At 43.8% G+C, this 26,102-nt stretch overlaps 8 protein-coding genes across 8 annotated transcripts; 4 read left to right on the forward strand and 4 right to left on the reverse strand.

Moving 5' to 3' along the window:
- Nucleotides 1–194: 194 nt before the first annotated feature.
- Nucleotides 195–1,459, reverse strand: IL334_002900 (uncharacterized protein; the record flags this gene model as incomplete). Its single annotated transcript, XM_062934638.1, has 3 exons — nt 195–821; nt 914–1,026; nt 1,162–1,459. The coding sequence occupies 3 exons, from the start codon at nt 1,457–1,459 to the stop codon at nt 195–197; spliced, it is 1,038 nt and encodes a 345-aa protein (XP_062790689.1).
- A 518-nt stretch (nt 1,460–1,977) lies between these two features.
- IL334_002901 (uncharacterized protein) lies at nt 1,978–3,474 on the reverse strand (the record flags this gene model as incomplete). The annotated part of the gene is made up of 6 exons (XM_062934639.1): nt 1,978–2,004; nt 2,057–2,215; nt 2,291–2,578; nt 2,647–2,826; nt 3,120–3,314; nt 3,445–3,474. 6 exons carry the CDS (start codon nt 3,472–3,474, stop codon nt 1,978–1,980), a joined length of 879 nt encoding a protein of 292 aa, XP_062790690.1.
- Nucleotides 3,475–4,190: 716 nt separating this feature from the next.
- IL334_002902 (uncharacterized protein) lies at nt 4,191–6,194 on the forward strand (the record flags this gene model as incomplete). The annotated part of the gene is made up of 3 exons (XM_062934640.1): nt 4,191–4,315; nt 4,389–5,605; nt 5,686–6,194. The coding sequence occupies 3 exons, from the start codon at nt 4,191–4,193 to the stop codon at nt 6,192–6,194; spliced, it is 1,851 nt and encodes a 616-aa protein (XP_062790691.1).
- A 1,192-nt stretch (nt 6,195–7,386) lies between these two features.
- Nucleotides 7,387–11,455, forward strand: IL334_002903 (uncharacterized protein; the record flags this gene model as incomplete). The annotated part of the gene is made up of 9 exons (XM_062934641.1): nt 7,387–8,292; nt 8,358–9,213; nt 9,276–9,328; nt 9,392–9,501; nt 9,568–9,732; nt 9,786–9,951; nt 10,013–10,803; nt 10,903–11,293; nt 11,369–11,455. 9 exons carry the CDS (start codon nt 7,387–7,389, stop codon nt 11,453–11,455), a joined length of 3,525 nt encoding a protein of 1,174 aa, XP_062790692.1.
- Nucleotides 11,456–12,111: 656 nt separating this feature from the next.
- On the forward strand, nt 12,112–14,866 carry IL334_002904 (uncharacterized protein; the record flags this gene model as incomplete). Its single annotated transcript, XM_062934642.1, has 10 exons — nt 12,112–12,158; nt 12,251–12,535; nt 12,641–12,851; nt 12,913–12,998; nt 13,057–13,507; nt 13,565–13,654; nt 13,716–13,772; nt 13,830–13,944; nt 14,005–14,200; nt 14,275–14,866. 10 exons carry the CDS (start codon nt 12,112–12,114, stop codon nt 14,864–14,866), a joined length of 2,130 nt encoding a protein of 709 aa, XP_062790693.1.
- A 280-nt stretch (nt 14,867–15,146) lies between these two features.
- Nucleotides 15,147–16,356, reverse strand: IL334_002905 (uncharacterized protein; the record flags this gene model as incomplete). The annotated part of the gene is made up of 4 exons (XM_062934643.1): nt 15,147–15,262; nt 15,348–15,741; nt 15,827–15,944; nt 16,028–16,356. The coding sequence occupies 4 exons, from the start codon at nt 16,354–16,356 to the stop codon at nt 15,147–15,149; spliced, it is 957 nt and encodes a 318-aa protein (XP_062790694.1).
- Nucleotides 16,357–17,477: 1,121 nt separating this feature from the next.
- Nucleotides 17,478–19,751, forward strand: IL334_002906 (uncharacterized protein; the record flags this gene model as incomplete). Its single annotated transcript, XM_062934644.1, has 10 exons — nt 17,478–17,724; nt 17,793–17,837; nt 17,890–17,993; nt 18,046–18,205; nt 18,271–18,358; nt 18,431–18,694; nt 18,764–18,808; nt 18,881–19,054; nt 19,123–19,468; nt 19,563–19,751. 10 exons carry the CDS (start codon nt 17,478–17,480, stop codon nt 19,749–19,751), a joined length of 1,662 nt encoding a protein of 553 aa, XP_062790695.1.
- A 986-nt stretch (nt 19,752–20,737) lies between these two features.
- IL334_002907 (uncharacterized protein) lies at nt 20,738–25,582 on the reverse strand (the record flags this gene model as incomplete). The annotated part of the gene is made up of 10 exons (XM_062934645.1): nt 20,738–21,025; nt 21,086–21,286; nt 21,363–21,586; nt 21,660–21,859; nt 21,980–22,543; nt 22,613–22,809; nt 22,869–24,246; nt 24,314–24,410; nt 24,472–24,529; nt 24,584–25,582. The coding sequence occupies 10 exons, from the start codon at nt 25,580–25,582 to the stop codon at nt 20,738–20,740; spliced, it is 4,206 nt and encodes a 1,401-aa protein (XP_062790696.1).
- Nucleotides 25,583–26,102: the final 520 nt, after the last annotated feature.

The following is a 26,102-nucleotide window of genomic DNA, read 5'->3' on the forward strand; positions in this document are numbered from 1 at the left end:
AAGGTAACACGATGGATCGTCTAGCATATATATATACATGTATGCATTCATGTTTGTATATACATAAGTATTTCGCTGTTCAAGCAGATGTCAGGAATAGGTAAGACCCTTTTTTTGGTGCGCATAATTGTATCTTTGCAATTCCAAACTTGACCTTCCCGCACGCCAGCTCCTGTGGGCAGTATCTAATCTGTTCATTTCCTAGGACTGACACTTCTCATACTTCTACTTCTACTCTTACTTCTCGAATCGATACTCATACTTCTGCTTCTACTTCTACTTTTACTTGGTGTGTATTTTCTTCTCCTTATTGGAGGAGATCTTGATCTACTTGAGAAACTTCTTGATCTTGAATAACTCCTACTTCTTGATCTTGATATGCTTCTACCACCTTTTTTATATTCTGGACTGGGCCTCCTTGGTGCACCTCTTTCTCCTGGTCTTCTAACTATTAAAGGACTTCTATCTCTCCTTTGTCCCCCTGGTCCTCCAGGTCCACCATATCCACTATATCCACCACCCCCACCTCGTCCACCAGCGCCATATCCTCCTCTTCCGCCTCCGTATCCACCTCCTCCACCACCTCGGGGAACATATGAATCTCTTCCACCTCTGAAGCCTCTTGGAGGAGGCGGTGAACGAGATCTAGAAAGTGATCTTCTCCTGAAACTTGCTCGACGAGGTGGTGACCTTGATCGTGAGTATGAAGGTGATCTTCTGCGTCGAGGTGGAGATCTCGTCCTTGACCTGGAAATTGATCTTCTACGTCGAACAGCAGGTGGCGATATAGGTTTGGGAGCGGGTAAAGGATGTTCGGAAATCTGAATTTTAGGAAAAAAAAAACCCCATCAGTCAAATGACCATCAACTATTCCACTTGTATTTGAGAAGGAGGCAGGATTACCCTGACTCACTTGGACAGACAAGAACGATCCATCTAATTGACCACCATCCATATTCTTCATAGCTAATTGTGCGTCTGAAGGTGTTTCGAATTCGATAGCTGCTTTACCACGATTCAGTCCGGCTGAACACAACGAAACATCCAGTCAGTTCAATTCCACATTCATCGAGAATGCAGCAGTTCTTCATCGATGAACCAAACGTGCGTACGTTAAGACACTATTTTCAAGAGGTTTTGGTCAAAGGAGAGTTTACTTACAAACTTTGAACGTAGGTAAATCGATTCCAGTAATTCTACCATATTCACCGAATATTTCCTCCAAATGACCTTTCATCACATTCTTACTTAAGCCGGATACCACTATCACTCTCAAGCCACCATCACTTCTACTCTGACCTTGTTTGGCTGATGACCCATTCTTATCCCCGTTTGTTCTCCTCGGTGATATTGATCCGGATCTAGACCTTGATCTTGAAGGTGAACGAGAATAGGAACGAGCACGACGTGGTGACGGTGTTAATGATTTTGGTGTTCGGGATCTACCTCTGTCTGACATGTTGGCTGTATTCGATCTGTCTGAGCCTGACGAAACAGCGAACAGCGGAGGAAGAAGCAAGGTAGGTATGACCTGAGGTTTCAGGTATGTATGGTAGTTTGTACAAAATAGTTCAGCCAAATAAAGTCGAGAAGAAAGGGAAGGAGAGCGAGGTATGACAACGTCACGACTAGTTGATCGAATGGGAAAGGTGCAAGTGCCACACTCGGTAATATACGGTGATATCGCCCATGCACACCTATAGGTACACACAGACATCATAGAGACACACAGACCATAAAACACGTACAGAACGACGCGTAACGAGGAGACAGTAATTGCAACAAGACAGACACTGGAACGTAGAACCAAGAGCAATCAGGTAAGAGGAATCTTCAGCACTATCGGATAGTGTCAGGCAAGCTTGAAATCCCTTTGAAAACAATTGCATTTCATCATCCCATGTAAAAGAAACAATACTTGATTTGATTAAAAATGAACTTCTCACATCCTCTTTTTTTGAATTAATATACTTATGTTTAGGCGTTGAAGGTGAATGAAGCGCCCTATGCAGAATCAGATTAGTGTTGGTGCATCTTCGCTCAAGAGTTCACTTACGACTTTGTGGGCGGCTTGACCGGCGGCGGGCTCGTTGAGTCGAGTGGTGTCGACGGCAAGACCGAAAGAGGCCTTGACACCAGGTCGGAGAGCTTGAGTGTAACCGAGAGCAAGAACACCAGCGTTGTTGATCTTAGCCTTGACGAAAGCGGCGTTGTCCTACAGCGGTTGAACAAGAGGATTAGCATTTTAACATTACGCTAATCGCGGGTTTCGGGTGATATGGGGACTTACAAGGTAGGTCTTAGCACCGACTTCGAGGGAGACACCACCGGTGGTGGATTTGGTGTCGTAGACAGCCTTGGCACCGGCCTCAACGTCCTTGGAGACTTTGTGGTAGTAAGAGGCGGCGAAGGTGGAGAGGTTACCAAGACCGTGGAGGGTGATGGCGTACTCGGGGGCAGAGAATCCTACGGCACCAGCGTATCGGGTGATAGCACCGGAGAGGACGTCGTAAGAAGCCTCGGCACCAACAAGGAAACCGTCTCGGCCAACAACGGTGTCAGCAGTGAAGGTGGGACCCTGAATGATGAAGAGTTCAATGTCAGATTCTTGAAGAATTGGTAGCTCGTGAACTGATATCTACTCACCTTGAAAAGATCAACGGTGGCTCTGGTGTGGAGAGAAGGTTGCTTGTAGATAGCGGTCAAGATAGCAGACTTGGAAGACTTGGCGGGGTTAAGGGTGGTAGCAAGGTCGAGTTTGAGACCTTTGGCAATTTGGTTCTCGAGCTCAAGTTGAGTTCGAAGGAGGTTGGAAGTGGTCCAGGCCTGAGATGATGAAGCCGGTAAGCGATAGTCCGCACACACCCGTCACGATTGTGGATCAAAGAGATAGATTCTCTTTTCTGTTGGCCAATAGTCAAATTGGTATTCTCCAGCTCCACTCTCCTCGTCTATCCACCCCTAGCTACTACAGCCCATTGAATTTCGCTCGTGATTTGCCCACAGCGCGTCATACATGGCTAATGGACGTCCACTCCCATGAAAATCACTTAAATCTACGCGACTCTTCCCGAAGACTTCTTCTCTTGTCTGATTGAAAGAAAGAAAGGAATACTCACTTGGGTGAAGGTCAAACCGTTCTTGAAATCGGTGTATTTACCCTCGATGTCACCGGCAATAGCACCGGATTTATCATCTTTGATACCGGCAACTTTGAAAGCTACGTTTGAGGGAGTAAGAGTCTTGACCTCGAGAGAAGTACCTTGGATAGGGTAATCTTTGAGTAAAAGGTCGGAAGAGGATTTTCCGAGATCCTATATACACGTTTCATAGGAATGATCAGCTATGGATTCGACTGAATTTGAAGAATGATTCCAAATGATATAGCCTGTACATGTCTCCGGAATGGAAGGAAGGTAGGAGAAGATAGAAAAGGTGACATACCTTCCATGAGGGGGGAACAGCTTGAGACATTTTGACTATTTTATTCACGCGTTAGTGAAAAAGGTTTCCTACTACCCAACAGGCAATGCAGTACTCACGTAGAATTAGTTTACGCCGTGTGGGATGTTACGAAGTAAAAAGATGTGGTGTTTGAGGTAAGAACGAAAGGTGGCAATGTTTATATAAAAGTTCAAAAAGGCGAGGATGGAACAGGGGGGTTTGGTGGGGGAAGGAGAGGGAATTGTGGTTGGTTTATTTCCACTGTAGTCTCGGCACGAAAAGACCCATATAGCGTCATTCAAGTGGCACCCTCACCAAAACTACCAATCTACTGCTAACTTCTGCATAATTTAATTGAACAAATTACTATGATCGGATATCACGGAACATCCTAAACAAAAGACAGTTGTTTATACGGGAATAACCGGCATAACCAATCATCAAATGTGGCACTGTCTTTCTTGCTCGCGAGTTCTTTTTTGACTTTCTCAGACCCCATTCTCTGTCACGTGATTTGCTAGATCGCTCTGGGGATATGACGATGTATTCATTGAGATTTTCTGAATTGACAGGTCTGTACGACTACGTCTCTTTATGTATTTATGTATTAATCACAGTAGAGATGCCAAGCAATGGCTTTTTACTGGAGACTGATTGATCTCTATCTACACCTGATCCTCTGTTGAGAAGCTGGAGCAATCTTGCTGTCTGTCCATGAACTCTGGCTGAGTCACCAAATAATCATCATGGATTCAAACGGAACGCTGCGAGCGAATAAAACAAAACCACATCTCGCGCAGCAGATTCATAGTACTCGGTCATCGTTATCAGATGCAGAGAGTAGTCGACAGGGATGGTCTGGAGCAGAGTGGTACGTAACACATATCGCTCGACCACTTTCACGCCGAAGTGCGATTAGTATGTTGATATCAACGATCTTGCAGGAATACGAACTCCACCGCACGTTCCTCTCATTCTTCAGGTGACGAACAACGCCGCTCAACGATTGACACGTCACGACCCAGCTACCACCCCAATGGATCCGGATCAGCTCTATACGATGTGACTACATCTTCCCCTGTTAGATCGACACATTCACCTCTATCAAACGGATATGCTCAATCTGGACCTTCACATTCATCAGATGGATTCACTACTTCGGCATATGCGAATGCCAGTTCGTCTTATGCCAGGTCAAGGCGGAAAGAGACTGAGACTGGGGTTGAAGTAGAATCAGAATCAGAAGATGGATCGAACCATAATCATAAATCAGCAAAAGGCAGACTGAAGAATAGAGGAAGAGGTAGTTCTTTCTCGCTACCTTTTCACAGAAGAAGAAGGTTATCAGATTCTCTACCTTGGCCAGCAAAATGGTGGCCGGGCGGAGGTGGTTTTGGGAGTCGTTCTTCCAACAAACGAGGACTGTTAATTATTCTAGTATTATTGGCAAGTCTGATATGGGGTATATCAATATGGAAGAAAAAATATGAAATACAAGTTGAATTTTCTGTATTCAAGAAAAAATGGATAAAAGAAGAAATTGATTCCATATCAAAATTAAAAGGATGTTTTCAAAATCCTTCATCTCAGTACAATATAACGAAACATAACTCACCCAAACGATATACATTAAACCCTGGAATATCATTAAAAAGAGGAATGGCATGCTATGATTATTCATCTACGATACAACCTATACCTGAATTATCACCTGAATCATTGATTTATCATACTTATTGGAGAAGTGATTTGATACCATTTGGCGAAAGACAAATTATCACTTTTTTATCTTTTTTAGCCACTCAACCTTTGGAATATTCGAAATTGATTTTATGGACAAACGGTATGGACATTTTACAAGAAAATGAAAACATTAAACCATATCTCGAAAAATGGGGCGAATATATTGAAATCAGACAAGTCTATATGGATCAATTGACTCAAGGCACTGATCTAGAACCTATCCTATCTTCTGCGTCGAGGGGAAATGGGAATGGTAAGCAGAATGTATTCGATCAAAAAGCTTGGGTGGATGGTGATGCGATTAGATTATTGGTACTTTGGCATTATGGTGGTATCTGGATGGACATGGATCAAATATTGACGAGAGATTTACATCCTTTGATGGAAAGTGAATGGACAACTCAATGGGACTGTTATGGTGAGTTACGGTTTTTCTCATCCTTCACGAAACAATCTAGTCATGGTCGTGCTGACGTAGTGGAATCCGACACCAATCAGATAAACCATATTTCTCACTTAACGGCGCATTGATGCATTTCGAAAGACATTCACCATATTTGTGTGAAGCGTTTCATCTCATGTCAACTTCACCTTTCCCTGAACCCAACACATTCACATGGGGATCACATCTTTATTCCAAACTACATCGAGCACTATTAGCGGATCACATCAAACCATTTGGGGTATTACCGTGGTGTTTTGCCGATCCAAGGAATTGTCGCACGGATAATCGATTCCCAGATCCGTTCGAAACAGATCCGACACATTTTGCGGGTAAAGAATGGGATAACCAAGGTGGAAGAGAAGAATTAGAAGAGAGGGTAGGTCAAGTTTGGACTGTTCATCTACATAATCAATGGAACAAGAAATTCCCTAAAAACGGTTGGGTAGAAAGATTACTTGAAGGTTATAAGGGTCAATTGGAAAGACTAGAGAGATACGCAGAAGCGAGAGGTCTAACACGACAAGGGAGGGTAGTATTGGGTAAGAAAGAGGAAGAATTTTAAATGGGAAAACATATCAGTTGTCACTTGTCGAAATCCCTAATGTTGTCCGGTCGGAAACCATTGCATATACATTATCATTGAACGATGATTCTTGATATCAGAATGAAGGATATCTTTACGCATATAATGAACAGTTAGTAGTAGAATGGGAATATAATAGATGGGGATTCTTGTCACATGCATTGTTAGGAGAACACAGCAAATGTTGGTCTTATGTAATATGTGTGTGTGTGTGTGTGTGTGTGTGTGTGTGTGTGTGTGTGTGCCTGAGGGGACATTGTTTGTGTTGGTTTGGTACCGCCGGGGCCTGGACTCCGCAGCTAGTAACTGGTTTTGGATATCACGTGATATGGATCATGATCATCAAAAGAAAGAAAGATCTCCCCCCTCGTCGAATTGGAGTGACAACATTTGCATCCAATCTCAAACAAAAAAGGACAGTTCAGTATAATTCAACATATCACTAGATATCTACATCTACCTTGGATCGTGGGACCAGAGACTAAGAAGTCCTCTGGTGACTTACTCCCATCTCGAGCTAAAAGCTGAACAGGATGATCACCAATATGACGATACTTTGAAGGAAACATCATTCTTCCTATCCGACATTTCCGGTGAAAGACGAGAATGAAATAGAAAAAACTTTTCATCAAAATCATCTCATATCCATCAAGAGATAGACCACCACATATTCAAGCTTCTAAGCAATAAGACAGAACTGTATACACGCGAAGGAATCGAAAAGTGACCAATCCAGCTTTGGAAAGGAGGTGTCCGTATGCGCTAGCCAAAATAAAAAAAAGGACAAGGTTTTAAATTCTCGTTTTCGAGGAGGAACAAACCAACACAGCCGGACCGAGACATCTCACTTTGCAAACACGGAAAGCATTGGATAATCGCAATCGCAATCTACTCAAGAAACACCAGGCGTTGTTGTCGTCGTCCTTCCGCTAGGACGTATATTCCTCATTCACTCTGAATCGCAATAGCCGATATTACCATTGAAGGGAAGGAAGGGAGAAAGGTGTAAACAATAAGGGAAAGGGTCAAATCAAAGGAAGTAAACGTTATCCTAATACTTGTACATCATTAATACTCGTATTGCCGAGTGGAATCAAGGATTCACGAATCAAAGACACTCTTGCTTGCTCAGTGCTTTTAATCAAACGTTCAGATAAAAGTAAAGCTCAAAATGGCAACTACAATTCGACCTTCACCTGTTCCTACACCACCCACATCATCTCCACCTACTCCCCCAACGAATTACCCTACCTTTCCTAGGTTATCGTCTCCTTCGATCAATAGAAATGCTTCCACTTCTTCATCTAGATCAACGGCGACTACATCATCTACTTCATCTGTCCAAGCGGCACCTATGAGACCACCACCCATCGAAACCTCTACAGCGGCAACAACTCCATCACAATTACCTAGTCGACCGGTTAGTAGAGCAGACGATGATCATTCAGACGCAAGTAGAAGGGGTTATGGTGGAAGTGGACCTGAGTTAGGATCAGTCGGTGGAAGAGGCTGGGGTAGGAACGGACCTAGATCAGGTAGAATGACACCTCAACATATAATTACAACGCCTTCACATTCCCCTTCACCCATCCTGAATTCTTCAACGTCAACAAGACCAACAACTTCCGGTTCAATGATTACTGTATCACCTACAACACCGCGAGGTCTTAGATTTCCTGTAGATCAAGATCCTACTTCACCTGGTCCATTAAGAGTGACTATCTCTCTGGATCCTATGGATACATTGAATCATGATCACCATCAATCGAATTCCCCTCCGTCTAATCCATCGTCCCCTGTCAGAGGAAGAGAAGGTCACCTCACGGCCCCCTCTTCACCTACGATAGTTACGCGATCTCAAGCTCTGATGGATGGTAAACAGAGAACCTTGAGCGTTGATGCTGGGCCTAGTTGGACAAATGGTAGAAGAAGTGGTTCAATAGATAGAGATAGAGAACGAGAAAGAAGACAAAGTCAAATCTCGAATCATTCTCATTCCGGGTCAGGCCAAATCAAGAAACCTAGCATAAGAGACTTTGTTTTAGGGGAGGAATTAGGTCAAGGATCTTACAGTACTGTGAGTACGCCTGGAACGGAGTACTTCGCAAATATACTGATAACATACCTAACCCCCTTCTTCAGGTATATGCAGCCACTGCCGCTTCATCGTCATCTAGTCAATCCCCTACTTCAGCTCGATTGCCTCGGAAGTACGCCATTAAAATCATCAATCAGCATCATCTTGTTCAAGAGAAGAAAGTCAAATACGCAATGATTGAGCGTGACGCTCTCGTACGTTTATCTACTCCCCGACAATCAGTTTCTCCCACTACGGCAAGAGGTCATCGAAGAGGTCTTTCAAGTTCTTCTTCGGGAGGATACGGACCTTCACCCTCAACAGCCAGCAAACGAAAATCAGTTGCTAGTATCAATAGTTCTGCTGGAACAGCAAGGAAAGATTCGGGAGCTACAGTGGTTCCAGGTGGAAGAGATAGGATATCAATCGTAACCACGGATAGTGGGCTTTCTTCATCACCTTTATCAAATAATGCTCCTTTATCACCTGTCACGAAGAATTTTGCGGGTAGGAGACCATCAAGAAATGCTGATCATCCGGACATGGTTCCTGAGCAAACGGAAATGTTATCATCTGAACAACCAGAAGTTGGCATTAGATCAAGTCCACCATCTCCGGTCAAAGAAGAAAGTACCCAAATTCAAATGTCAACACCACCTCAATTCACTACTTCAAAAGCTGATGATTACCTCCCTCCTCCCACTCCTGGATATGCGACTACTGACATCCAAGGAAGCCCAGTCATGGGATATGAGGCTCAACCCCGTCATTCCAGGGAAGGTAAAGGACAAACGCCAAAGAAGAGAAGACAATCATTAGCGCCGTCGGAAAGATCTGTCAAATCAGGTTCTGGCAAACCCGGCCAAGCACATCCTGGTGTGATTAGATTACACTCAACGTTCAATGATAGCACTTCTCTATGTGAGTTCGGCTCTCGGATGGTCGATCAAATTGAGTTTTCTCAGCTGATGACCTGAGGGAAGATTTCGTATTGGATCTAGCCAGCAATGGTGAATTGGCAAGCTATATCCGGAAGGTGAGTCGAGCGTTCTCGAGATTGTATGATGTATGTCATTGATGACTCAAACCTTTGGTACAGTTCGGCTCGCTGGATATGATCTCAGCGAAATACTATTCTGCTCAATTGATCGATACTATCGAGTTCATGCACGAGAAAGGAGTGGTGCACCGCGATCTGAAGCCGGAGAAGTGAGTCGCGGCTATCGAAGTCTCTTCAAATGGGATAGCTCCACTAATAATGCTCCTTGGACACAGTATACTGCTAGACGATGAAAAGCGCATCAAAATCACCGATTTTGGATCTGCCAAACTGATGAACAAAGAGGAAGAGCCAGCGGATGATGGGAAGAAGAGGTCTTTCGTTGGTTCAGCGGATTTCGTTAGTCCAGAAGTTTTACGGAATGAACCTGCTTCTCCTGCGTAAGTCCCTATCAATCTCCCAACCGCAAGCGCTGATGATTATTCTATCGAAGATCGGACATCTGGGCTTTCGGTTGCATCCTCTATCAGTTCTTGGCTGGAAAGCCTCCATTCAGAGGAGCCACGGACTACTTGACATTTCAGAAGATTCTGAAGCGGGAGATGGACTTTCCAGAAGGATTCGATGATGACGCCAAAGCACTGGTGGAGTTGGTCCTGGTGAGTGTAATCACAATCAAAGGGAAAGACTGTGATCTCATGCAAGTATAAAATTATGTAGAATCTCGACCCACATCAACGACCATCGGTACAAGACATCAAATCACATGCCTTCTTTGCTCTCACCAATTGGTCTACCATTTTCACTAATCCTGCCCCGCCAATCGTTACCGGCCTCACGCAACCTGCGGCGGCCCTTGCCAATCTTGCACCCGATTCTGATCCGTGGGCTGTCTTCGATGATGAAGTCTCTGATGGAGGGTTCGAGTACGACCGTGATGAAGATGAAGAGATTGTTCCAAATGAAGGTATGGAAGAAGATGATCATACGAATGAGCCAAGAATTGATAGAAATGCAGCTGCATACGCGGTCCGAAATGTTGATTATCCCGGGAACTCAGTCATCCACACACCTGATGATGGACCACATATAGACATTACGGCAACAGAAAGATTAGATCCACCTAGACCTGCCTATGCTACGGAGAGTTCTTCCTCCATATTCAAGGACTCAAAGAAGAATAGGGGTTGGTCACATGGAAGTTCAAGTTCAGGTGGCAATAGATCAGCCTTAACAGGTTGGTTGGAATCGATGCGCATAGGTGGTGGAACGACACAACAACATAATTACCATAATAGTATCGGCACACCGGGTATCAGATCAAATAGGACAAGTAGAACAAGTGTTAGATCAGATGAGATGAGAATAATGATGGGTAGTCAAACTTCATCCAGTCAAGGTACAACTCCTGTCTCCTCTGCTTCATTTAATCCACCAGCGACTTCTTCGAAACTGGGTAATGATGATGGAAGAAGACTCCATTTGGACAATAATACGGGTGATGCTAAGTGGTGAGTACGACACATTCGTCATCTTGGCGTCATCTTACAAGTCGTGTTTGTGTGAGGACGACCAGAACTGATTTTCTCATTGTCTTAATCTAATTATAGGTCATCGTTATTACTCTCAAACGAACGAATCATATTCTCATCCCAAATCCAAGCAAGAACATCTTCACCTTCGTTACATCTTCCTTCATTCTTGATGCCAGCATTCAAGAAACGACAGCTCATTTTGACGGATTTTCCTCGCTTAATCATTGTGAAAGATGATTCACTCTCTTCTTCGAATGTACATGCACAAGAGAATCACGATGAAGATACATTGAAAGTGAAAGGAGAATGTGTGTTTGTAGTGAGACCTTCAAACGCAACTGGGATATCTGAACATTCGAACGCCAGTACTGCTCAACAGCATACACAAGGTCAAGGTACAGATGTCATACCAAATAAAGTTATTGATGTTCAAGAAAAAGGCACGAAAGGGTTCATTGTTCAAACTGTGAGTGAACCCGTGTATGTTTCGCAAGCCAGTGAGCTGATCCAGGATGGGACTTTGCCCCTTTTCGTTGTGTAGGCAGGAACTACATATCTGTATAATGCTGATACGCAAGGCTTGCGAGATGAGTGGTTGACCGTTATAAAACGGGTCACCGGTTTATAATGTGACTATAAGGACAATGGATCCATGATCTGGGAGATGACACTAATGGGCTTGGGGAAGAGGTAATATACGCGTCTCATCTCAGCACGTATAATGCAATCATGTAAAATTATCTATCTTTTCTCGCTTCTTTCCTTCAGCAAAGGTATCAATCCTTCATATTACGATTACGTAAATACATCTCGGAGTCATGATTTTATTTCCCAAATAGGCAAATAACTGAATTCCCGATAAGCTAAAATACAATTATGTGAGACAAAAGAGGTGCAGGTATATAAAAGCTACATGATTCGTCTAAAAAGGAATCTGAATTCCTTCTTACTACACTTCGGGTCATCAGTAAAGCTGTTTTCTTGAAAGATAACGATTCATCATTTGCGATTCGAGAGAGATTTCGAGCTCAGCAACGGCTACTAGTACGATCATCAAACGAGATAGATAGATAGATACTGGCAAGAGAACCCATTTCTACCATCTCCATTTCACGCGACTCACGAACAAGGCCCACGAACGACGGTATATTCTCGCATCTGAATGATATTGGGAGAGTCGCGTCAACACAGCTATAAGATACGGCCGGTAATGGAGGCACTTTAAGCCTTCTGACATCGCAGGCACTTGACACGACCGGTGATCTTGGTTTTGAAAGAAACATTATGGTATACACGACGGCTTGTGAGAGATGTAGGAAGATAAGGATGAAGTGAGTGTTTCAGGTCACTGACTGAGCAGATACGAGCCTTTTGTTCCGCCTCGTCTCGTCTCGTGTTGCTGACCTATGTTTCGTCAAAAAAGATGCGAACGACCTTCTCGTGGTCAAGATATGAGAGAAACATGTCAGAGATGTTCGATGGATGGAGCAGAATGTATAACCAAGAAAAGACGAGTCGGCAGACAACCTGGAGTTAAAAATCGTAAAACGAGAGAAATAAAAACGAGAGAATATGAACCATCTTATTATATACCATTTGGAATGGATCAAGAACCAAATACTCATCGATCAAGAGATGAAATTGATCATTTACCTAATCCATTACAGGTTTTGGCTTCAGAGGCATTGAGACGTCAAGATACTCCAGAGTAAGTATCTTCCCTAATCTATCTTCCTCGTGAATTTCCGCCTTGTTTCAGACTTTCCGGTCGGAGTGTTCGAGATTTCCACTGAACTGGATGTTCTTATAGCAGGTCAGACGTAAGTCTGACTCCAATAAATCAATTGATGTCAACTCGCGATAGTTCGAGTATACTGGATCAGTTCTCGGACTGGACAGAAAAAGTTCATCCTATGACAGGTAGACAAGTTCTATCTCAACGGTTGAATCAATTGTTATCACCTGAGAATAAAGATGACACATTCAGTGTCGAAGAACCATCAGTGTTTTGCGGAAGACCAGATGTAAGCATCAATTTTCATCGTTCTAAGCTGGTCGATGTACTTACCCATACCCGGTGTACAGATGGCAAGACCAGATGTCGCACCTGAACATGATGTAATATCTCTCCAAATGGTCTCTTTGCCTGAAGCTCAACACTTGTTTGATTCGTATGTCCATTGTACTTTCATTGACCATTGATCTTACGCTGAAATTCCTATCTCTCAGATTCATGAATTATCTTACAAATGGATCGATGTACTTTGATCCCAAATTGCATACTTTATCTTACGTCCGATCTAAAAGTTCCTTTCTCCTAGGTGTCATTCTAGCTATGGCAAGTGCACACATCAATGTATGTCAGTCAGTGCTGCTACATTCTCAACTATTGAATCATGTCAATCGACTCGAAACACATGTGAGGAATAAAAATTTCAAATCGATCGAAATAGTTCAAGGTTTACTTCTTCTTGCAAGTTGGGCAGAAATACCCCATTCTCTAAGTCGAGATAAAACCTGGTTATATGTCTCCCACGCTACGGCTTTAGCTGTTGAGCTACGACTGGATCTACCATTACCATTTTGCGTCCAAATGGATCCTACCTATACACCCGCAAATCATGATATACTGGTAAGAAACGCTCACAGAGTATGTTTATTGCTTTACATACACGATAGGGTAAGTGCTGCAATGCATTCACAGAGGAAAAGATTTAATCGCTGACAGACGTGACAGAATATGGCAATGGTAGCAGGAAGGTATCCTATTTTCCCTGAGTCTACGGTCTCTTCTCAAGCTAATCTCGATCGGTGGGGCAAGCATGAAGTACGTACGAGTTTCACGAACTATGATGTGTTCTGGCTCAATTCGCTATCTGCTCTCACAGCGTGCTCATCGATATGATGCACCAATTTGTGCTTCAGTATCCCTCAGAAAGATAATAGTGAGTGTATCCACCTGTTTTTCGACTCGAAATTGATGTTCACGCGGTACACCTCAGACAGAAGTACATCATAAGCTCGCTACTCAAAGAGCTTGCGATTTCAAGACAAACATCAACCTGATCAATAACTCATTGATCGAGTGGCGAAATAAGTGGGCAGTTGAGATCACCAGTAAGTCCAGTTTCCGTCGACATCGGGAAGAACAATTTTAAAGCTGACCTGACGCTGTAGGCACACTGGAATACGATATAATAGCTAGATTTTCGACGTTTGTACTAGCATTGACGTTGCTGAAGAAGAATCCACAGAAGGACGACTCAGATACAGAAGCTAGGAAGGCATGTGAGACGCTTGCTTTCGAAGTTTGTTGTGCATCTACCAACAATTACAAATCATGGAACGGTGTACTGAACTCCGCCACCTTCGAGTGAGTTTCTACAGTATTTCTCCATGTGTACGGGTATTTCCTCACCCTGAGACAAGCTGACAGTAGTTATATAGTACAAGCATGGTAGCCTTTTGTGCTATATATACGCTTCAGTCAATCAATAGATCTGATCCTGTCATTTTGTCCGACTGGTCATTATTTCGTTTGGCCACCTTACAAGAATTGGTATCTGAATTGGAAAAACAAGCTGCCGTAAGACATCATATTGATAGTGCCAATAGCACGAGTGTAGTTGATGCTATGGCAAGACAATTATCAAGGGGTATAAGAATGGTTATGAGCAGAAAACAATTGTTGAAAACGCAAACTCAATTTGAAGATGATATTGCTTCTTCATCACCTTCTTCACCTTCATCTAACAATGAAGCTATTCTCCTTCAACATCAGCCAAATTGTCACCCACAACATATCGATATCACGGAACAAGGACAAGGACAAGGACAACAAGACAATTTCGTTCAAACTCAATTCGATCAACCTCAACAACCAAGATTCGATGATTTAGATCAGTTATTATCGATTAATAACGCTATCCCATTCATACCTGATTGGAATCTGGGAAGTCTTCTGCCGGATGCTACCTTTAATTGGGATGATACGTCCCAAGATTTGAGTAATATACCCTTTTTCGACTTCACGCAATAAGACAACGGAACACTATCTTTTCATATATCTGTATATTTTGGTTTTTGCCGATAGGATCACCCTATTCGTTGTATACCGTAAGCGAGGTATTTATATATGTATGCATTGTACCCATGATAAAAGCAGATTGATTAGACTAGCGGAAAACGCTTCAACTATAATGCGTTGTTAGTAGCGCTGATCCCGAGAGGGAGAGTGTGAAATGATACTGATTTAAGCTGGAATGCATGAAATAACTACAATACGTGACTACAAGAACATCCGGGAGAGACAGACCTATCTATAGAGCGACTTGAACAGTTTGAGCTGTGAATTTGCCCAAACCATAATCTTGGTGTAAGAATTCATGAGGACTTTGATGATCCTCAACGTATCCGACACCTCCGACCGCTTTGTCTATATACGCGGAACACAAGTCTAAGTCAACTCTACTCACTCGGCCAGCCTTCCGCTTAGAATGAAGGGTTGGGTTTTGACTTACAATAACCAGCGAGCTTGAGAACATCTTCTGGTAATTTCCTAGCGATTTCTATTGGGGTAGATAAGATTTCTTCTTGATCCTGTCTAAAGTAATCTCTTTGAGCGAAAACGGCGAAAAGAGTCCTTATAGCATCTTCGTCCGTTGGATCACAAATGTTCTCTCCGGCAGCATGATAAGTTGATCCAAGACAGAATAGAGCGGATCCAGGTTCCATTTCAGCATAGGTACATTCTTCCCTCTTGGGTGCTCGGTCAGGTGACCATAAATGACTTCCTGGAATGACAGCGGTCGCACCGTTCTTGAAAGTACATTTGGAACCGGCAACAAGACATCCGACCATAGGAGTGAAAAGAGGGTTGGTGGGATCAGGTCGTACTTGATATGCGATTTGGTCCTATTTTGACATTCAGGTCAGTCTGGAGATCCTGGCATCTAAGGAATAACCATGGAGAGAGAGAGAGAGACATTTCAATACTTACTCGGTGGAGGGGTTGGGGTTTAACTCCGGGGACAAGTCGTAGAGCGGCGGTGGAAGCAAGCATATAACCACTCTTTTGGGAAAGCAGTTTTTCACCAGTGTATGAATAATATTCGTCGCTGGAAAAGGGAATAATTAGCATCTATCACTTCGATTTCCCGCACATTGATAATTCATAGGAGCTGAATTGCAAAAAACTCACTTTAAGAAACGACCCATGATACCTTGCCAAACATCGAGTCTCATGATTTTGGTTAATTGATCAGGGATTTTAGCCAATAAAGCGTAAACCCTCTTTGACCCTTCTGGGAAAAAATCGTCTCCCAGTTCTTCATGTGTAGCCTTTGATTTGTAGAAATCACGTTGACTGAAATGAGGCTCGATAGCACCCATAGTCTCCTTCAGGAGATCTGGGGAGAGGAAATTAGATACGATCACTCCACCATCTCGAGCTACGATTTCATAGATTTTCTCGAGAGGTTCAGAGGCGTCAATGGTTACAAGTTTTTGAGGCATTGCTGGTACAGTCATTTAGTATATCACTGTCAAGTATATATATGTGTATAGTGAGATATGAGTTTTCAAGATACTTGGGAATCAGACCAGGGGGTGTACACCTGCTTAATACAACAAAATCAAGCTCACGTAAATACACCTTTTTAAACCTCGACGTCGAATGCCCGCGGGGTGGATTCTTCAGGAGTTCATTGGGAGTGAAAGGTTACGCTATCTGGAGTCCACTTATTTCCCTCGCTTCAAGGCGGCTATTTGAATACCGATCATGCACTAAATGCACGGACTTCTGTGTGTGCGTGTGTATTCCTTATCTGCATCACACCTGGCGTATCTGTCTGTGTGTGTGTGTGTGTGAGAGAGAGTCACCGGACCCTTATCTCTTATTTTAGCACTGATGTTCAAGAACGCTTACACCGTGTTTTCAGAAAGTCAGATATGCTACGTTATTATCACGGTAATGCCGGGAAGATGCAAACTTCCTAATTGTAAGCTCAACGGTGGAGTCCATCAGGTAAACTCCATAAGCAAGGGAATTGCAGGGGTGGAATCCAATTCCTTCGCGCCGCATTCCTATTGGAGCCCAGATTCTTTATCGCCTTTTTATGCTTGTGACTCTGCTCTCGCCGCTTCGCTCTCACCAGTCCTTTTTAGGCCTCTCTCCTTCCCCACATTCAATTAAGAAGTCTCAACAAACATCTATCTTGATCGTTAGAAGTCAGTAAGGGTTCACGAGACCACCGGTCCGAAATACACGTATAGTGTCAGCTGCCGTTGCAAACCGCAATACGCTGATTTGTTAGACTTTTTCAATATCAGGAAAAAGAGACGTCCCGCCCTGAACGCTGAATCTCCACCCAAACTTCCTGGACTCCAGTCTTGCACTTGCGGAGACCATTGCTATCAAGGACTTCAAAAAGACCACTCCCAGATCGTCTTCTTAATCAGTAAAGTACGTCAGCACCGGCCAACGACAGATACGATGATACAAAGAGATCTCTACACTCTTGATACCTCTCAATATATATAAAGGTGGATACTTCCGAGTTACAGCAGGAGACATACCCACCACTATCTTACTCATCTAATTCCCGAAACACATTACAAGCAACTGTCCCTCCTCGATGGACCACTTGAATATGAACGAAGACGAGAAGTCCGAGGCTTATGTTGGCGCCACCGAAGTTGGTCTCCACCACATCCCAGCTTCATCATCTAGCGCAAATGAAGGAGACTCCTTACAAGAAAGAGTCCTACATTCAGTCAATCATCGAAGGTTGAACCCTCGACAGATCCAACTTACTGCGATTGCAGGTTCCATCGGAGCTGCTCTGTTTGTCGCTATTGGAAGTGGTGTCCTGTCGGGACCAGTGTGTTTGCTCATAGGTTGGTCACTGATCGCTCCGAATCTCCGCAAAAAAAAAGGACTTTGCTCATGTAAAAAATGCGAACAGCCTTCTTATTCTGGGCGACAGTTGTGTATTCTATCGCACAATGTCGTGAGTATCCGTGACTGCCTGAAGGGATGACCATCTCTGATAATTATCATAGAAATGGAAATTGTTACCCTTTTCCCTCTTGACGGTTCTTTCATTCGATTGGCCGGTCGTATGGTCGACCCAGCTCTCGGTGTTGCCGTCGGTTGGAATCACTTCGTGAGTATTGAGTCAAGCAAAATAAGGACTTAGCTAAACGAATCGAATGTAGTTCGCTCAAACGTCTTATGTCATCTTCGAAGCTACTATCCTCAACACGCTCGTTGGATTCTGGGGCTACGATGAAAACCCCGCGATCTTGATTACTGTCTCATTGTTACTCTACTTGGCAATCAACGTATATAGAGCTGATCTCTTCGGCGAGACCGAATGTGAGTCAAAAAGATCAATACAGCTTCATGAAGATCAAGGAACTAAACAGTGCATACAATCATAGTCTGGCTCGCCCTTGGAAAAGTCTTATTGGCCACCGGTTTAATCCTTTATACTTTCATCGCGATGGTTGGAGGCAATCCTCTTCACGAGTAAGCGAGCAACCTACAGCAGAGGCATATGTTTCATCGGAATAACGCTAACCTCGATTCGCTGTTCCATAGCAAATTCGGATTCCGATATTGGAAAGACCCTGGACCTTGGGCAGGTGAAGATGCGTCTGGTAAATTAGAAGCATTCATCAACGCTGTCAATGTCGCTGGTTTCTGTATGGGTGGACCTGAATATATTTCGATGATTGCGGGCGAAGCCAAAGATCCCCGAAGAACAGTTCCTCGAGCTTTCAAGACTATCATGGCTCGATTGGTCACTTTCTTCATCGGAGGTTGTCTCTGCGTCGGTATCTTAATCCCTTATAACGATGAGACGTGAGTGGGCTTTCCCTCTTTTCCCTATACTCGGCCAACTATATTGATTTTGAATTTGCAACGTTGTAGACTCGTCACTGGCTCTGCCAAGACTTACGCTGGTAAATCGCCTTAGTGAGTGAAACCTTTTCTACCGATTACCGCACGTTGAATAGGGTTCAAAAGCTGATATTCGTGTATCTACAGCGTCATCTCTATGACCCGTCTTCAAGTTCCTGTATTACCGCATATCGTCAACGCGGCGCTTATCACCTGTGTTATCTCTGCTGGTAATGCCTATACATTCAACGCATCTCGAAGTCTACACGCGCTTGCTCTGGATCGAAAGGCTCCCAGATTCCTTACTCGAGTGAACAGCAAGTGAGTAATGTTTTGGTTCTCGCTTCAGTGTCTTTGCAAGCCTGCTGACAGCCACCCGACGTTATTAGAGGTGTACCATTCTATGCTGTCATTGTAGTAATGCTTCTATCTTGTTTGGCCTACATGGCTTTAGGTTCCAGTAGTGCAAAGGTCCTCAATTGGATCTTGAATTTCTGTACCGCTGCTACCATGCTCAACTGGAGTGTTATGGCGTTCACCTGGCTTCGGTTCAACAAAGCCATGCGAGTTCAAGGCATTGACAGGAATGCCTTACTCCCAGTCACATCAAAGATTTTACCTTATGGAGGTTACTGGGCTATGTTTTGGGCACCTCTCTTCCTGTTCGTTCAAGGATACGCTGTGTTCTTAAAGGGCAATTGGGATATTGCTACATTCATTTTCAATTATGGTATTGTAAGTTTTCTTTGATCAAACTTAACATGACCAAGAAGGGAAAAAACACCTTTTGTCATTAGCTGACAGGTCGTCTGGTTGGAATTGTGATTAGATCGCACTCGCTGGTGGTATCGGACTTGGTTTCAAGATATTTGGTCGAACCCCTTTCCATCGAAGTAAAGATGTCGACCTGGTCACTGACTTGGAATTCTTCGATGCGCTCAATGATTATTACCAAAATCAAAAAGATGAAAACCCGCCCACCTCTGTCAAAGACAAAATCTTGGCTAAAGTGTTCTAAAACAAATACTCTTTCTTAGATGTGGATGTTGAGTTTATTGAGAGTGACCGAATCGACAGAGCGGAGTCGTCTATCTAGTTGCTCGTTTGTTTGTTTGTTTATCTGTCGGTTGTTTGTTTGTCTATTTGTCAAGAGCCTGGATATGAGGCGAAAAGAGAATTCAGTTGATTCGATCATGATATGATGGTCTGTGAGATGATTTCTCATCTTTCGTTGTTAGACTGTTTTATAGCTGGATGCATGATCATTCTGCGAGAACATCATTCAACTACGGTAGATGACGACCTTATTCTCACATCAACTGCCTGTAACGCTCAACAGCTCAGCTACCTTTCAATACAGTGGGTAAGCAATAATGAGGGGAGGAGACGATCCAATAAGTCAATGAGAGAGCTTTGTTAATCTGAAAATCCTCCTTTATCCAATTTTTCTTCAATCCAATTATCATTCCGTGACAACGATGCAGTCTTGTTTCTGGAACCGATCATCCGCGAGACTCGTCCTGAACACGACTAGTTACAGTATAGTATGATGCGAATGTCTGTCGCCGGAAACTGGTAATTCATTTTCGTTTCGTCCGTGATATTCCGTTACGACCAACGCTTGTACTCTTGTTGTGAATATCCTTGGTATGACACTTCTTCGGAACACGAATCTAGTACCCCTATCGATTTCGCACGAATAGTTGGAGCCCAAAATCAGGCGACCATCCTCACGTCCGTGTCACCGTATCGACGATGAAGACTAGCATCCGATGTTCTCGATTGGACAATCTACTGCAGTAATCCGAGTTTACTGTTTGTCCCTCGAAGGGCTTTGATTCCTCGCTCAGACACCATAGGTATTACGGCAAGGCTATATAACAACCATCGCATATATAAACATGCATTCGTCTACAAATCAAAGGGGAATGCAATACAAGACAACAATACATATACCTACATAAAAAGAGTCAAATTGAAAAAAAAACCCCTTCGAGGACTAAATTAAGCAAATTTATTCCCTTTACTTAACAAGACACTTCCACTTGAATTACTATTATTCGTATTTGATCTATGAGGATGAGGGATTGGTGGAGGTCTACCATTATGACAGTTCAAACTATTTGATCTCGATGGATATTGTCCAGCTCCTCCTCCTACAGACCTCGATGACTGTTGTGGTCTTATAACTGATACCCCAGAAGCACCACCTCCAACTCTTCTAGTCACTTGTGATTCTTCTTGTACGTACGAGGCGTAAGATGCTAATGATCTATTGGGTTTGATACCGTTCTACAAATCATCATTGGTTAGTTCGCAGTAACACAAGGAAGTAATGATATCCTGATTTACCTGATCGACAGATTTAGATATACTGGTAAACGTTCTGACGGTTCTCGAAATCGAAAACCCATTTTGCTCAACCATGACCTGGTCTCCATCATCATCATCGTTGTCAACAAACGTATCTCTTCTTTTGAGTGCTCGAGGATGGGATTCAAGTGACAGATCATCGTCATCCGCGTCTTCCGCGAAGAGTTCTTCTGTGGTTTTCTGAAATGTCAAATAGACGGTTAGCTTTCGTGCCACATATACCAATCCGTGACAGAAACGTAATGAAGATACTCACACCTCGATTCAACTCTGCACGTTGCTTTATCATATCTCTCACTTCCCTGAAAGTCCTCTTGATGGGTGGTGGAGAAACCTCCCTCTCAGAGTTATCAACGTGCTGATCCATGACAAGACTTTTATTCAGTCGTTCGGGAGAGAAATAAGGGGTTTCATCAACCTCATCTTCATCAGACATTAGGTCTTGTTCGTAAGCTTGCTTGAACACATTCTCCTCTCCATCTAATCAAGGAGATCAGTCTTAGTTCAAATGCCCTTTGGTCGAGGAAAGTTTGAATTTCAGAGAATCACGTACCAAGTTTATCCAGTCCGTCTGCGCCTGCAAGCTTTCTCTTCTTCCTTAATCTTTTTCTCATTTTGCTGCTCATCTTCTCATCATCCGATGATTCATCTCCATCAACGAAGTCCCGACCTTTCCTCTTCTGTCTATGTTCACCGGCAGTAATGGCCCTCGCTGCAGCTTCAGCTTTCGCATCGTCGGCTGCTTGTATTTCTCTGTGGGTATCGTATTGATATCAGCATAATCTCTTCCTACTGTCCATCACACCTGACTCCATCTGACACAAGTTCACCAAATGATAGCGTGAACAGAACATCCTACGAAGAACGACTTACCTATTTTTTGCCGCTGCCAATTCATCCTGTTTTCGCTTCTCTTCTTCATCAATCTCTTGATCATCGACCAAACCTTCTACGAATCCATCTTCCTCCTCATCATCCTCTTCTTCATTACCCCCCTGGTTCATACCCCATCCATCATCTTCATCACTTTCTTCTGCTTGTTCGTCGACCATTTTACTTTTCATTTTCCCTTTCGAGCTAGCTGCAGGTTTTTTAGCTGCAGACATCAACGTTTCAAATGCATTTTTAGGTCTAAGGTTAGCAGCAGGCTGAGTAGGTGATAGAGGTAATGTTAAGGATTCTTCATCAGGATTTGACAATCTTCTTCGAAGTCTTGTGAATAAAGTCCCGTCTTCTTGAGTTGGAGTTGGTTGAAGGATTCCAGTTGAATTGTTTCTAAAAGGTGTATCCGTCTGAGTCTGTGTTTGAGTTTGCGTTTTACCGAAAGGTGCGGTCCCATAAACTGAAAAATCCGACAATCCACCCAAATGACGTCTGCTATCCGATATTTGGGTATCCTCATCGTAGATCACAGCGGGTCTAGTTTGCGTAAACAGACTGTTGCCCATTTTGTCAGCTTCAGCAACACGAATGGCGAGAACATTGCCAGACTAGAGCTGAACTTACCCTTTCTCATTGATGTATTGTTTCTTGGGCCTATTCATCTCGTGCATTCTGTCCATAGCAGCATTCTCTATTTCAACAGCAATAAGATTGTTATCCCTTTCAACTTGAGTGTCGGAGATGTTTACACCCGGTAGCATTGCGTTGACAGGCAAAAGTCCGATGGGCTCAGCGGCTCGTAAAGCAGCGAAGATGTCCTGCTATTAAGAAGAAACACACTTGTTAGCCATTATTGAACTCATAAGGCTGCTAGGCTTACCTCGCTGCCGGTCTGCGCTCCAGCTTGAGTGGCATCGAACAATTGAGAAAAGCCCCCCTGACTTCCACTCCCGCTTCCAAATCCAGCTAGATCAAATCCGCCAAATCCATCTTCTTGAGCTGCTTTGATTGTAGACTGAGGAGCAGGCACTTCCGCTAATGGGGTTCTTTGAACGGAAGGTGAAGATCGTATTCTCGATTGAGCATCTTCGTCATCGGAATCGAAAGCAAATCTTGCGGATGCTCGAGGTTTCCTTTTCGGCATGGGTGTGACATCTTCGTCGTCATCGTCCGCATCAAGAGCGATTGAAGCGGTAACTTTCACTTCATTCTCTTTCTCCCCTTGTCCATCTTTTGCACTTTTTTCAGTGCCCTCCTCATCCTCATCAGATCCCTCTTCGGCTTCTTCACCACTCCAGACCATCCTTTCTTCTCCATCTTCATCCTCTGCTTCAGGATTGTAATCTTCATCCTCGTCTTCGTCTTCGGATCCCTCTTTCTCTTGATCCAGTGTAGACTCTACTAAGGCTTCGATATCGCGCTCCACTCTCTGAGGTAAAACTCGTTTTCTCCCAAACTCTTCTTCTCTCTTTCGAGCCAAAGCTATCACTTGTTGGTGATGTTTCATCCTAATAGCCCTTTCCATGGCATCTTGAGAAATCACTTCTTCTCTACCTTTCTTCTGTCCGGCAGGTTTCGATCCTCCATTCAATTGTTTTTGATTCGCATGGGAGAAAGCTTTACCAGCAAACTCGACATATGTCTCGCTGACATCATGTTGAGGTTTAGCTTTATGTAATTTACCTGCTCTAGCTAAATATCCTTGTTTCTGTTTCGAGATCACAGGCTTGCCGGAAGATTTAGATAATACAGCCTTAGCCCCGATTATCCGACCTTGTGGTTCTTGTTTAGGGAAGATCTCTTCTTCTTCGAGTTCAATTTCGAATTCATCTTCGTTCTCAGAAGAGTGGTTTGTCGATCCGAGGTTCAATATTGTGTCTCGTTGCTTCAATGCAAGCTGCTTGATTTCATCCAGCCTTTTCTTTCGTGCTGCTCGATCCGCCTTTTCTGCGTCGCGAACTCTTTCGTGATCCATGAAAGTGGAGAAGTCTTGCTCTTCATCTTCATCTGCTTCCACCCCTTCAGATGTCCCAGGTACGACCACCTTGTGCTTCCCTTTGTCCTTCCTACTAGGTGCAGGGGTCGGGGTGTTAGGGTTGTCAATGGAGATTTTTGATGTGGATGCGGTATTCAACGGATGGCGCAGACCCGATGAAGGGGTAAATCCGATAATATCATCGTCGGGAGGTGTGAGGTGACTGGGCGATGTTTTGGGTGAATTGGCAAATGTCAAACCTGGCACCGCAGCTTTGATCTCACTACAAGAGAGGTATTAGCCCAAACATAGGATGGGATCCCACAGGAGATGACCATGGAAACACTCACGGAGATTGCTTTGGCTTGACTGCTACGTTGGCCTGTTGTAACCATGCTGATATCGGCAGATGGGTGGTCTCAGGTCGGGAAAAAGCGACAGGACGTTCTGCAGGACACATTGAATTAGCGATGACAACTTTAGATGATTTGCCATAACCTTCACTGACCTCTCTGCGCACGAGCGATGTCTTTCTCCATCTCAGCTTTATCAATTCTGTTTAGTCCCTGGATAGTCCTGTCAGTAAAGCCCTTTCCTTCTATCGGTACACGACCACTCACCCTAGGCTGTCTATGCTTCTTCTTGTTGCGAGGCGTTTCATCATTATCATCAAACAAGTCATCCAAGCCATCTAAAGCATGTGATTTGGAAGGCTCTTCAAGCTCTTTTTCCTGTTCTCTCTCTTTCTCAGCTCTGGCATCATCTTCAGCTAGCTCATCTAGAAAGTCTGCCATATTCTCCTTGTCACGTGTATCATTGTAGTTGTCGGCACTGGCATTGGACGACGCTGGGCTCATTGGCCTTGCAGGAGGAGGCGAGCTTCCTTTTTCAGTAGTAGACAAATCTTCAGGTGAACGACTTCTTAAAGTTGAAGTGTTCCTGACGAATAAAGGGGGTTCATCTTCGTCTGATTCTTCTGCATCAGACATTATGATCCTTTTTGGTCTTCCACTCATGCCTGATTTTCTGACTGGAAACATTGTTTCTTCAGCATTCTCGGTTTCAGAGGATTGTACGTGCAGTCTCCTTTCTGGTGGAGGCGACGATCTGAACGGAGGAGAAGAACGAGGAGGCGAAGTTTGTACAGTAGTAGGAATTGACGTTAAGGAAGATGAACTGAATGTTGCACCCAAACCAGCTTTTGGAACACCAAGATTAATGCTTTTTGGCTGTGGGATTTGTGTGGGTTGATCACGAATGACTATACCCCGGGCTTGTCTTCTCAGTCTCTCCATTTCTTTCCTGATGGCTTCTTCGTCTTCTTCTTGTTTATCAGAAGATGGGGCGTCGAGTTTTGATAAATCATCTCGCCAACTTTGATTAGCCGAAGACCATCTATCGAGTAGTGCCTTTGAAGGTGATGTTTGTACAGGAGGATTGAAGGTGGATGAGAACGAAGATGATGATGTCAACTCAGTGATGGGTGGTGGCGAAGCGGGTCGTGCCCTTCCATATGTCCGTTTAGGTGCTGGTCTAGGAGGTGGGATGTCTAGCGTATCAGAAGATGGAGCGGATCGGAAATCGGAGGGAGGTAGAGAGCTGAGTGATGAGGTCGACATGATAGGTGATAGTATAGGATCTTCTGTGGAATGGGTGAGTCTTAGAAGAGGTAGTTACCGAAATTTCAAATCCAGTAGGCCACCGACGCGTGATCGAATGTGTGTCTCAGCTCTGACGATACGATCACACAAAAAGGTAGCGAGCAAGGTGGATCATGCGGTACTTGGGAGTGTGTCGTTCCACTTTACGCTGATCGAAGGTGAGTGTATGATGGAGTGGATGTTGAGAGACAGGTGATGTGGGATGTGTCTTACGCGACGATGAGAATATGAAAGATGAGTAAAAAGTAATGTTTCTGGATGGCGGGTTTCACAAAACTAATGGGAAAAAAAAAGAGAGACGCGTCAAGGCTGACGAATATCAGGCTCTCAGCTGACCATATGTTGTTAGTTATCAGGCACACATCGAGCTGGTGGGAGGCACGTGCGGCATTGTTTGGTATATATATCTTTATGTTGATATCCTCTTTCTACGTCTGTTGATAGCATATCACTCCTCTCTGCATTCATCGTCGTAGAC

The sequence above is a fragment of the Kwoniella shivajii genome, chromosome 3 (assembly GCF_035658355.1).
Source record: "Kwoniella shivajii chromosome 3, complete sequence".
Lineage (NCBI taxonomy): Eukaryota > Fungi > Basidiomycota > Tremellomycetes > Tremellales > Cryptococcaceae > Kwoniella > Kwoniella shivajii.